This window comes from Thermobia domestica, chromosome 11 (genome assembly GCF_964235325.1).
Source record: "Thermobia domestica chromosome 11, izTheDome1.hap1.1, whole genome shotgun sequence".
Taxonomy (NCBI): domain Eukaryota; kingdom Metazoa; phylum Arthropoda; class Insecta; order Zygentoma; family Lepismatidae; genus Thermobia; species Thermobia domestica.
Genome location: NC_137464.1, coordinates 61690143 through 61702150, shown reverse-complemented (window position 1 = coordinate 61702150; position 12008 = coordinate 61690143). Strand labels below are relative to the sequence as shown.

The following is a 12008-nucleotide window of genomic DNA, read 5'->3' as shown; positions in this document are numbered from 1 at the left end:
ATAGTACTCCATATGCCTACTAAAGTCGATAACATCTATCGCCATACCAAACTTAGTCAAGATTGGATGAGCTTCAACAACCACAAGCACGTACGATAATATTATCCTTGTAATAGGATGAAGAACTTCTACGACATTAGGTAATTATTTTGTCAAGACGAAGTATTTCCTGTGATTGTACAGTTTCTCAACATACACAGGACTCACCAATAGGAGAAGTATGAAGAATGCTTCATAGATTATCAAGAAGTAGGCATCACTGATTACCGAATACTGTGAAAGAGCATCCTTGGTTTCCGAGCATGTGCAACACGATTACTCTTTCCATTTAAAAATTATAAGGTTAACCTATTTTGAAGAAAATATTTCCACAATATCTCATTGAAATCGAGATTGTCAATGTTAGTGCAAGTTTTACACGAAAATAGAATACTGACTTCTGAGACACCTGGCATCTTAGTTACATACTTTTGACAGCTATCTAAATTCTAGACAAAAGAACCAGTTGAGATTCCGCGGAGGGTTTTACCTGCAGCAACTACCTGATAGACACACGGAGCTGTCTGGTGTCCTATGGCATTGGTCCCCCAACAAGAGAGTGTTCCATAATCAAGCTCCGTGTTGGGAGTGTACCTGAGTAAACTGGCAGTTCCATTGCTTTGGTATTTGGCTGAACCAACCTCCATTGTTTCACCCGAATTGTTAAATTTCCATTTGAAGCTAATGGCAGGCGGATCGGCTTCCACCTCACACAAAATGTCGATTTCCTCTCCTCTTGAGGCTCCAACAACCAGAATTTTTTCCTGCCGACAAATAGGCGCAACTGAAATGATAAGAAGAAAAAAAATATTTAGACTTATAAAAAGTGAAAATTGATAGATTTATAATTTATTGCTATAGCCATCTTTCATTTTGTGTGCATTGATTTATATAGAGAAGTATTTTTTCAATTCTAATTAGATGTTCTTTGCTTTGTTGTTTGTTTACTAGAGGGTGTTGAAATCGATCCGGAACATTTTGAGAAAAGAAAAAGAACAGATTTTAAGAAATTGAAATTGCAGTTCTTTTTCTATATTCGACTATGCTACATTTATCCCCGCGTTTAACTAATGCCTGGAAGGTTACTACGTAGAAAAATTTGTCAGTACTTCAATTCTAGTACAACGTGCTTCAGTTCCTCATAACTAAGCAAATGTTGAATTCCGAGATGTTCTGTTAGGGTTCCACTAAGTGGAAGTTACTTTGTGGTCCTCCAATTCAGTGCAGACTTCAGTCGGCTTCAGTCTTCAAGTCTTCTGTGCTAGTCAAAAAAGCAGAAAGCTGTTTTGGAACTCGGCGTGCACTCACTTTTCGGAAGAGCAAACGGCTACGAATTATTGTGTTTACTGTTCCTATCGAAAGTTTTGTTTCAATTTCATAACAATTTACACGAGACAATTCTCAATTATAAGCTGTCCAAAGCTCTGAATGTTTCTAGTAATTACGGCATCCACCACGACCGAGAACGTCAGTGACAGACGTATGGCCATCTCTGAAGTACTTGCATCATTCAAACGTTATAGGTGGGTTGAATGTCTCATTATTGTAATGTTACTGAAGTATTCTGTAGATTTCAACTGGTTTTAAGTTCTCTTTCACTAAATCCTTTACCACTACATACGCTGTTTTGTGTACATATTAACACTATTGTGTATCATTTTGAATAACGGTCACTGGTCTGCCGCACGAAACAAGTGCCACCTACCAGTGGAAGGACAAGGACAACGTTGCCAGTTCCTACTTGCAACCTGGGATTTGATTTTATGTCTGTACAAACAAGTCCCAAATCCACTTGAATGCACCCCATAAGTATTATGAAATTTATGCATCACAGATTTACAAAGCAAGGTGCATTTAAATATATTTTTTAAAAAAGAAAGAAAGCAGTAAAATGAAACCATTAGAATTTCAGTTCACCTCAAGCAAAATAGCAAAATAATAATACTGCCCTATATAAATGAATCTGCTTAAAAGCAGATGGCACAGATACTCAATACCTTCAAGTAACGTTAATTGCAACGAATCCTTACCATCTTGAAGATTAATTACATCTCCAGAAATATTTCAAGAGGATTTTCAAATAGGATCATTTAACATCTTTAGAAAGTGTAATCATATTAAGTTACAAGAACAGGTTTAATAACAGGTAAGCAGACAAAGTATACAGTAATATTCTAGAACTTAAAAAGCGATCTTCCTCTTTAATATTTTCCCTTACTCTTAGCGTAGCGTGTTGAAAGACGTAAGTTTGCAACAAAGTCTTCAAATGGAATATGTGGCTTACTAGTACGGAAAAATATGTTAAAAAAAAAAAAAAAAAAAAAAACTATTTAGCCACACAATTTAGTACAGTCATACATAGATGCCATAAAGTTTAAAAACTGGCGAACAGACACGTTACGCAGTGACGTTCAAAAACTTCCAACACCTATTTTGTCTTCTCCTTACTCTCGTGGCGTAACTACAATGGAGCAAGTAGAGCAGTTGCACCAGGTCACACAGTAAAATAAATAAATAAATAAATAAAAACAGAAAACTGTTCTTTATACAAAGAACGTTTGAAAACATTTCAAAACGTACGCTATACTATTAGCAGTTAACTGGCAATAGTCGATACCGGGGACGGATCCAGAAATTTTTAAAGGTTGGCACAGGGCTAAAAAAAAAAAAAAAAAAAAAAAAAGACTTGAGACATTTTTCGATATTTTGTTCGCTAACTAAAAATGTGTACTGCCGTGCTTCACAATACGTGTTTATCTCCTCCCTTCTGGAGGCGGCATTGAAGAAAGCCATATTGTTCAACGCGAGAGAATCCAGGATTAACTGGATTGCAGATAATGTATGCCATGAACTGGAAACGCATACATTACCTGCAATGAGTGGAGAACGCACTCAGAATCTTCCTTTTGAGAGAAATTTTAAAACCTTTTTTCCCCACAGCCTTTGAACAAGCGCTTCATTAGTGACTAATTTATATATTTTACTAATCATGGAAGGGCGTGCGGTCCCTGTGCCCCCTTTCTAGATCCTCACTGGGCGATACCGAGACAATAGTGATAACTTAGGAAAAAGATAAGTAAAAACTTCAGGGTTTTTAATAAAAATAACTTTGTATACAGTTAGTGTGTATATAAAACGGAGCAACTGAAATCCATGGGGCAGGGGGTGGGTATGAATAAATCGATAATCCAGGGCCCAGTAAAACTAGTTACGCCACTGTTGTGAGATGTAGATTTGGAAGTAAGTCTTTAAATGGAATATATATGACTTACTTCACCGCAATATTAGTACAGATGCAATATTTAGAACACGCAGTTGAGTACATTCATTACTATTGGATATCGAAAAGTTGGAACACAAACCAAGAGATGTAGTATACAGTCATATGCAGAAACTTGAACACCTATCTTGTTTTCTCCTCACTCATACATAGCATGACGTGAGACGTAAGTTTGGAAGCAAGTTTTGATTTAAGATACTAAGGCGACTAGATTGCTTAGTGGAAACACCTCCCTTGTCGCCAGGAAGAAAGTAGAACGTAAGTGATTTGGAAATAGACCGTTTAGGAACTACCGTAATTGACATGATATGTACGTAGTTTAATAATAATAATAATAATAATAATAATAATAATAATAATAATAATAATAATAATAATAATAATAATAATAATAATAATACCAAAATAAATGTTTCAAAAAGTCTGTTGTAGGTGCGGTGAACGTATACCGAGAGAAGATAGTTTGGTTTCATGAAACAGATAGTGTTTTACGTTACATTACACAAGAGTAAAATTTCATAAATATTAAGACAACTCCTGGAGATTGATGATTTGTCATTGAAAACAGACTTCATTTTTGTGATAAAAATCTTTTTCTATAATGGTAATTCATTTAGATAATTTATGGTAATTATTAGACCTTTTACCTCATCCGCAGACAGGGGCGCCCCAAGAAAATTCTCTAGAAGGGGGCCAGGCACGTAGCCAGGATTTCGCAATAGGGGGGGTCCGTAACGAAATACTGTAGTTATCACACCAGGGGCTCGATCATTCTAAACTATTTTACTGGCAACATATATTCGTTCGTTTAACCAGAATTTCGTAATGGGCGGGGGGGAGTGACATGAAATACTGTGGTTACACACCAGGGCATCACTCTAAACTATTTTACTGACAACATACCCATATTGGTTTGTTAGGGCAATAAAATGAGGATATGTTAGAATTTTAATTTTAAAAAAACTATGAAGGAATCTTGAGGAAAAGAATATAAAAAATTGTTGAAAAAGATATATAGTCTTCCAAGGTCATTCGAACTCGGTTCTACTTGTTTTCTTTCTTCTTCTGTTTCTTATCTTCGTTTAGTCCCGTCAAGGATAGCAACGAGATCTATTTCGGGAGTAAAGACATCCTATAAAATCGATTAGTGTTACCGCGAAATTCAAAATGGCTCATATTATTGATGATTCTGGTCATTCCTTAAGTTCTACCTGAGAGTCTGTCTGATCGAACCGGTTTATCTATCGTCATTTGTAGTCCATAGGATTAGCATGGAGCTAGATGGAATTTGGAATGCTTCGTTACAATAATATCAATTTTCAACTTAACCCTTTCCCCCGTTTCCTCCACACAAAGCTCCTCATAAGAAGGAGTAACCAAACGCTTGCTGTAGTTTTATATTTTTGGCGCTGATTCATCTTTTTCTCGTTTCTTTTTGTTTCATCCTTCCTTAATATTTTTCATTTCTGGATCAGAAGGACCCCCCGGACCCACCCCTTGGCTACGTGCCTGAGGGGGCCCATCTCCATTGTTGCTATATTACATCTGGTATTTTTGGTATTTAATATACGTGGTTTGCTATATTACGTATACATTTTCTTGAGCCAAGGGGGGCCCGGACCCCACTCTGCCCTACCCTTCGGGCTCCCATATCAGCTGCAAACGAGACCGAAGAACCGTATTGACCATAATAACAAATCGCAAAACGTTGATTGGTTTTCATACTCACAATTTGAAAAACTTATAGTGCAAAAATCAGCATATTTTACCACGGATGCTGTTCGTAGACTATAAGAGCAAGGTATATTCGGCTCATTGATGTATTTACACAATAAGTTTTAACTACAAGCCTACATCTTTTTGGGTCACCTTGTTGGGTTGCTTTGAAATAGGAGTGCCACTGAGAGTTCTTTTGGGACAGTCTTTGTAAAGGTAGTAGCTCAATGTCATTTTGGAAAGGTACACTGAGAAAAATCCCTTATCTCTGGACAGGAATATATTGTATAAATCTAAGGAATTCATATGTTTACTACGAGAATCTGCACGAAGCATAGGTTGTCCGTATGCTACTACGTACTACCTTTTTCCCGCGTTGATGTTATATCGTGTCACCCCAGGATATCTGACATCTAACAGCTTCCGTATATTACATACGTATACATATGTTACATAGTCAGAAGCCAGCCTAAAAATGTAAGAGGTGCGATAGAAGTCATGGGGGGCCGATTCAACCATATTATAGATCATTTGCAAGCGTACCGCGGAAATTTTAGGGAGCGATAAAAATTAAGTTAGTCCGCCCTCCAGTGTCCCCTCGTGGATTTGTTCCTGCATATATTCGTAAGTTAAGTCTAAAAATTACAAATTTTATGCATTAACCTACGCTTTTACGTACGTCACATTTTTTTCTTTGTGTAGTACTCAGGCACGTAGCCAGGATTTCGTGAAGGGGGGGTCCGTGACATGAAATATTGTGGTCATCCCAAAAGGGGCTCGATCATTCTAAGCTATTTTACTGGAACATATATTGATTCGTTTAGCCTGGATTTCGTAACGTGGGGGAGGGAGGCAGAGTGACATGAAATTCTGAATGTACAGGAGCTCGATCAATCTAAACTACTTTACTATCAACATATATTGGGTTGTTAGGACAATAAAATGAGGATATGTTGGCAAGTATTTTAATAACAAACTATGAAGAAATTTCGAGCAAAATAATAAAAAAAAAAGTATTGAAAAAGATTTTACAATATTTACGTCCTTCTCCTGTTTATTCAAATATAACAATTTTCCTTTCGTTATGACCTCAATTATTATAAATAGTACATACTCAATACTGTCTTGTAAACTGTCTTCTAATATAAATGAAATAAAGAGTTTGTTTGTGTGCTTGTCTGTCTGTGTGCGGCCTGGGGACCAGACGAGTGGACCGAGAGCTACCAAATTTTGGTCAGGGGTACCTTGGCGCAGGCCCCAGATTAAGACAAAGCGTTTTTTTTATTTCTAAACAGGGGGGTCTCAGGAGGGCGTTTACCGGGACATGTAAAAGTAGTAGAAAATGATCGATATTTACTTATTTATTTAACAATCACCAGATATAGCTCAGAGGCCATTTTACACGGGATATCCAACAACATTAACAATGAAAAGGATTTGGGAAGGTATCGGCCAGGGCCTGTTTAGTAGGTACCATCCCGGCATTTGCCTGGTAGGACTGAGGGAAACCCTGGAAAATCTCACTCAGGATGGTCGGCAGCGGGATTCGAAGCCACGACCTCTCAAATGCGAAGCCAACGCTCTACCACTTGAGCTATTAGTGTCGAATTCATATTTTCGTGGTCGCTGAAATCAATGGTGAAACTCCAGTCGCATTAACTTCCAAATTCACGCTATTCGGCTCCGGGCCGGGGGTCACTGGATGGAGGTGAGATACCAAGACATATAAAAGTAATCCAAATTGACCGATATTAGTGTCAAATCCACAGTTTTCGCGGTCACTGAAATTAATGGTGACATTTCCATTAGCGATGACTTGCAAATTTCGTTACAATTGTATGCGGGCTGGGAGTCAGCGGGGGGTGGATACCGAGACATGTAAAAAATAGCCCAAAATGACCGATATTAGTATCAAATCCATAGTTTTCGCCGTTGCTGAGATCCATGGTGATACTCCCACAGGCGTTGACTTAAAAATACAGCCCCTGTGGCGAAGCATGTGTACGTTCAAGTAGTTTTACAATATATACGTTCCTTTCTCTGTTGAATCAAATGATAACAGAACTTTCTTTCAACGTAAATTGTTGTTTTTATTATTCCGTCAACTATTGTCGGTTCCAAATGACAGGTTAAAGGAGCAATAGAAAATTGTCCTTGAAATAACATGTTTGATACTGCAAGGATGCGATGATGAAAAATTATGATTTAAAATGTCCACGCTGTTACACAACGCCACTATGCTTTCGAAAGCTTGAAATTTCAAATTCCCTGACTCTTCCAGAATACCTCGCTTACCTCGCCACCATATTGCAAGTAATACAAATCTCCTCATAAGAAAGAGTAAGCAAAAGCTTCCTGTAGTTTTCTTTTTAATTTTTAACGCTGAACCTTCTTTTCGTCATTTCATTTTGTTTTATCCTTCCTTAATTTTTTCATTTCTGGTCTCGAAGGGGGGGGTCCGGACCCCCCGGACTCCCCTTCTTGGCTACGTGCCTGTAGTACTGCGAAAATGCTGGTAACGCACATTGACTACGTTTGGAGATATTGACTCCGGGAGATTTCGTAGCTCCGAAAGAATGTTCAACCCTCCGGGACACCCACTGAGATCATAGCTACATATACGTATTAGCGTGTGAACAGAAAAGAAGTAGGAATCACAAAGAATATATATATATAGAAGACAGGAAACACAGCTTTTCTAAACAGATCCACACCTAATTTAACAATTGTCCCGCAGTAAAATGTGTGATCACCGTTTCTGATAATTTTTTTTTAAATAACTTTTACCGTCAAGTGCTTTCTTTGGTAAGCTCTCATTAAACTAAATAGTGAATTAATAAAATATGTTATTTTACTTCACACTGGCTTTAACCTATGACGTAAAAGCATAACATGATAATGTAAAAATAAAATTTTTAACAAAATCAGAGGGAAATTCACAAATGAGCATCAGGAAAGGAATTACAAACGAAACGTTAACATCTGTCATCTACATTGTGGACACATTTTATTGTTACAAAAGCTCCGACTATTAGGGATTATCTCGCAACCTAGAAAATTCGTTTGTGTATTTTTTTTTATCACGGGGAAATTTGATGATATAATAACACAAAAGCCTTTTCTATCGCAATGCGACAAGTTTTCATATCCTTTTCTGCCTTTTTACGGAGAGGATAGGGGGGGGGGTAGGAGACGAGGTTGTTGAATACATAGATTGCGAACTGAACGAGTATAAAGAGTGGAGAGGCGAGGTTGTTGTGATTGTAGGATTACTGTTTTATCTTCTCTAATCACTATGTAATATTTACTTTGAAAGAAGCACTGAGAATTTTTTTTTAGTTTTACCCCCCACCTCCCACCCCCCAAAAAAGGTTTGAAAACAAGAAAGAAAATTATAATTTTTCCCTCCCATCTTTTGAATTTCCGATACCATACCACTCACTGAATTCTGCCCGCATGAAACAGTAAAAAAAAATAATAAAAAAAGAATACAAGCTATAGTAGAACAAAAGCATTAATTAAAAAGAGGTGCAGATCACAACGGGCTTCGGGACGAGGGGGAGCAGAGAGCTTTTGGAAAGAGATAGGAACATTTTCATTGATATCGAAAACTCATGACTTTATCTGTGGAATAGGGTATATGTATATATAAGTAGCCTATATATACATATACATATATCAATGCATCCCCTATTGTAACATTATCCGAAAAAACCCGTTTTCCCTCAAATCTATTCACGCCAAAATAGTTCATCGGGGACAAAAATCTCGTGTGTTCGATGCACTGATTATTTATTGCTGCTGGATGGATATGTTGACGTGCAGGTAATTGTCATGGAGAAATTATACGGGCCTATCTCGACGCTCTAATGCGGCTTTTAAAAAATTGTAATAGAATCACTAGAGCATAAATAATTCTTCTTCTTCTTCTTTTATAGTTTTTATTTTTATGCATATACTGTACATCATACTATACGCTTCTGATTTAGGAGATAATAGCAAATGTATTATGTTTATCTTTGTGTGTGCTTCATTTTTCCGATTGAAGTTTAATCATTTTTTAATGGAAGCATTAGTAAATTAGAAGTTTCAAAAATAATTTATATTGTCTCCTGTAACTTTGAATTATTTCGTTATCTCGTCTGTTATCATTGTCATCACTATCATTATTCTGTCATCAGTGGAGGGTTACTTGCTGCCAAGGTTTGAGGGACTTCGGCTTCCACAAGGGATCTATTGGAACGCGCACTCCTCATTTTGACATAGAAACTGCTAATTTAATATTAATAATCATCTGTAGTATAGTCTCCCCTCACCCTTTTCCTTCTTTCAGAGAAGAATTTACGCATGACCCATCATGACCTATGGCCCGATACAGCAAGATTTGTTAACTGTGGTCCCTCCTTATATTATGCCTTCTATTGGAAGGAAAAGTCACGAGTGGATGCACATGCTGCTGATATAGCTTGTAGTTGATTGTACATAGTTTGTAGGAGTGTATGAAAAATCTAGATGTATCGATGATACTTAGCTAAAATAAGGTTGTACAGTCCGCAGCAAAAAAATTGCAACATGAGCATGTGAGTTTATTGCGAAACTACGCCTAACAGCGCAAGGAATCAACATAACACTTAGTGGCACGAATCACGCCAGGAGAAACCTCGGCGTCCTCAACTGTACACTTATTTTGGAGTAAAAGACTTCGTAGTTTCACAATAAACTCATGTTGCAGGTTTTTTGCTGCGGACTGTACTAAGATACGAGCTGTATTCAAAAAGAAATCGAACTTCCTAAATAGTGCGTCAACGGTAGAGGGGACGCGCTGTTGCTACTGAGGGCACCTAGAAGCCGGTTTAGATAACACATTACAAGTTGCCGCGATTCTCTTGACCATTAGTTGACGAGCTTTAGCCGCTGAAGTGAGCACGTGGACAATCTGTTCGTCGAATTAATGATGCAGTGACAATGAAAAAGCTTGAAGGACAACGTGTATTTATGAAATTTTGCTACAAACTTGGCAAAACATTTGCAAAGACATTCCAATTGGTATTCAATTTATTCAAGTTCTCCTCGTCCAACAAAAGGACGCATGAGTCGGCCAGAGATAGAGGTGATGTTGGTTGTGTTTCTTGTTTAGAAAGTCATTGTCCATTATGAATTTGTATATCACGTGTACATATAATAAAGAAACAGTTGCACCAAGACATTTTAGTGCGATTGAGAGACGTTGCGCGCAGGAAGAAGCCTGAATTTTGGAAAACCAGACTTTAATTGTGCACCGTGCCAACGAACCTACTCACGCTTTGCTCCGCATTCCCCATTATTTGGTAAAACATTAGACTTCCATTGTGCTTCATAAACTCTATTCTCCGGACGTAGTCCCAGCAGAATTTATCCTGTTTCTCAAGCTTAAAATCACTTTGAAACGACGTATTTTCCAAACCATAGAGGAGATTCAAGACAATGCGACAAGAGACCTGCGCACAAGAGAAAGTGTTTCAAGGAGGCTTTCCAAAAATGTATTTCCACTAGAGGGGGTTACTTTGACGAGGACAGTGCTTAAAATGTTGTACAATGAGCAATAACGATGTTATACCAAAGCTCGGTTTCTTTTTGAACATACTTCGTATTTTAAGAATATATGTAGTAAGGACACCGACTATAAAAAAAAAAATAAGATAAACAATATGTGTAGAAACTTGAATGCAAAAAGTCCAAGTAGGAAAATAGTAATAATTAGAGTAATAAAATTACTGAAAATTGTTAGGTTCATCAATTAAAAAAAAAAAAGCCGTGGGGCGCTCATCTCGGGTTCGTGGGATCCCTGGTCCGATCCCAGCTTCCTCCAATGAGCTTCCTGGTTAGGGATACGCACGAGATAAGATTTGTGGCTTTCTGGTCTCAAAAATGTGCTGTAAAAGTGATGTCTCGACTCGAATTTTGTTAGGAAAATCCTGTCTCGAATTGTTTCGTGCGCATCCCTCTTCCTGGTGGACAAACACCGTATGCGTGGGTTTTCCAGCGTTCTCCTGTTTCTTTCCACTATCTTCATTCCAACATTATCATCTACCGTCTCTCCTATAATGTATAGTTGGTACACAATCGTAGGATGCTAAACTTTATAAAACACTATCAAATTCTGCCACTAAAACCGGGAGCAGCAACATAGCATAAATATGTAAAACAACAATGTTTTTACTAATCTTACTTGAATCATCCCCTTTATCCTTATAAAGCTAATGAACTCCTTTCTCCCTTAATAAGTTTAGTTTCTTCTTTGAGGGGTTTATTCCCGATCTTACTCCTCTTGTTAGGGTGAAGTTTTTTTTTCTTAATACGCTAAGAAAGAATTTAATAGTTTGGAAGGAGTTGCGTAATATTGACCGCAAGGTCTTTCACAAAATTAATTATTTTGTGGTTGTCGGGCATAAAAAAAAAAAAGAACGACATACTTTTAGGGCTATGTCTGATAACAGAAAATGTAATATATTTTCTCACTGAGCAAAAAGAGTCTTTGGAGTTTATATCACTTCTCTTAGTATATATGCCGCTTATTCTTTCTTTAAAAAAAAAAAAAATACATTTTTGGTCAGAAATTTTCAGTTTTTTTTTCTTTCAGAATCTTTAATAACACGTGGAATACGGAACTTTTTAGAGAAGAACTAAGAAAATTCATTTTACCTTCTTAGTTAATTATAGTATTATCGCTTCGAGCAAGTTTTACGTGGCACGTGGAACTAATTTTAAGGGGATGATGACGAAAGTTTTCCCTTTACACTAGTGTATTGCTAGTTACGTTACTTATCTTCAATTTATTTTCTGGTTTTAACAATATCCTTTGTACAACACTTTTTTTTAAGTTTGAGTTTCGCAACATGAGGGTGGAAATACGTATTTTATTAAAACAAAACTTAGCCCCTCAGATACCAAATCATCCCTCAAAAAATGTACGCAAAAAAACAATTTGACAAAT

The 12008-nt window shown here is 37.2% G+C and overlaps 1 protein-coding gene across 2 annotated transcripts in view; it reads right to left on the bottom strand.

The window, feature by feature from the left end:
- Positions 1 to 12008, bottom strand: part of LOC145664099 (neural cell adhesion molecule 2-like) — a 791671-nt gene that overhangs the window by 104649 nt on the left and 675014 nt on the right. For both annotated transcript variants that reach the window (XM_081730447.1, XM_081730448.1), the window contains exon 9: positions 530 to 823. In XM_081730447.1, coding sequence (XP_081586573.1) covers positions 530 to 823 — 294 coding nt within the window. The remainder of the gene's footprint in view (positions 1 to 529; positions 824 to 12008) is intronic.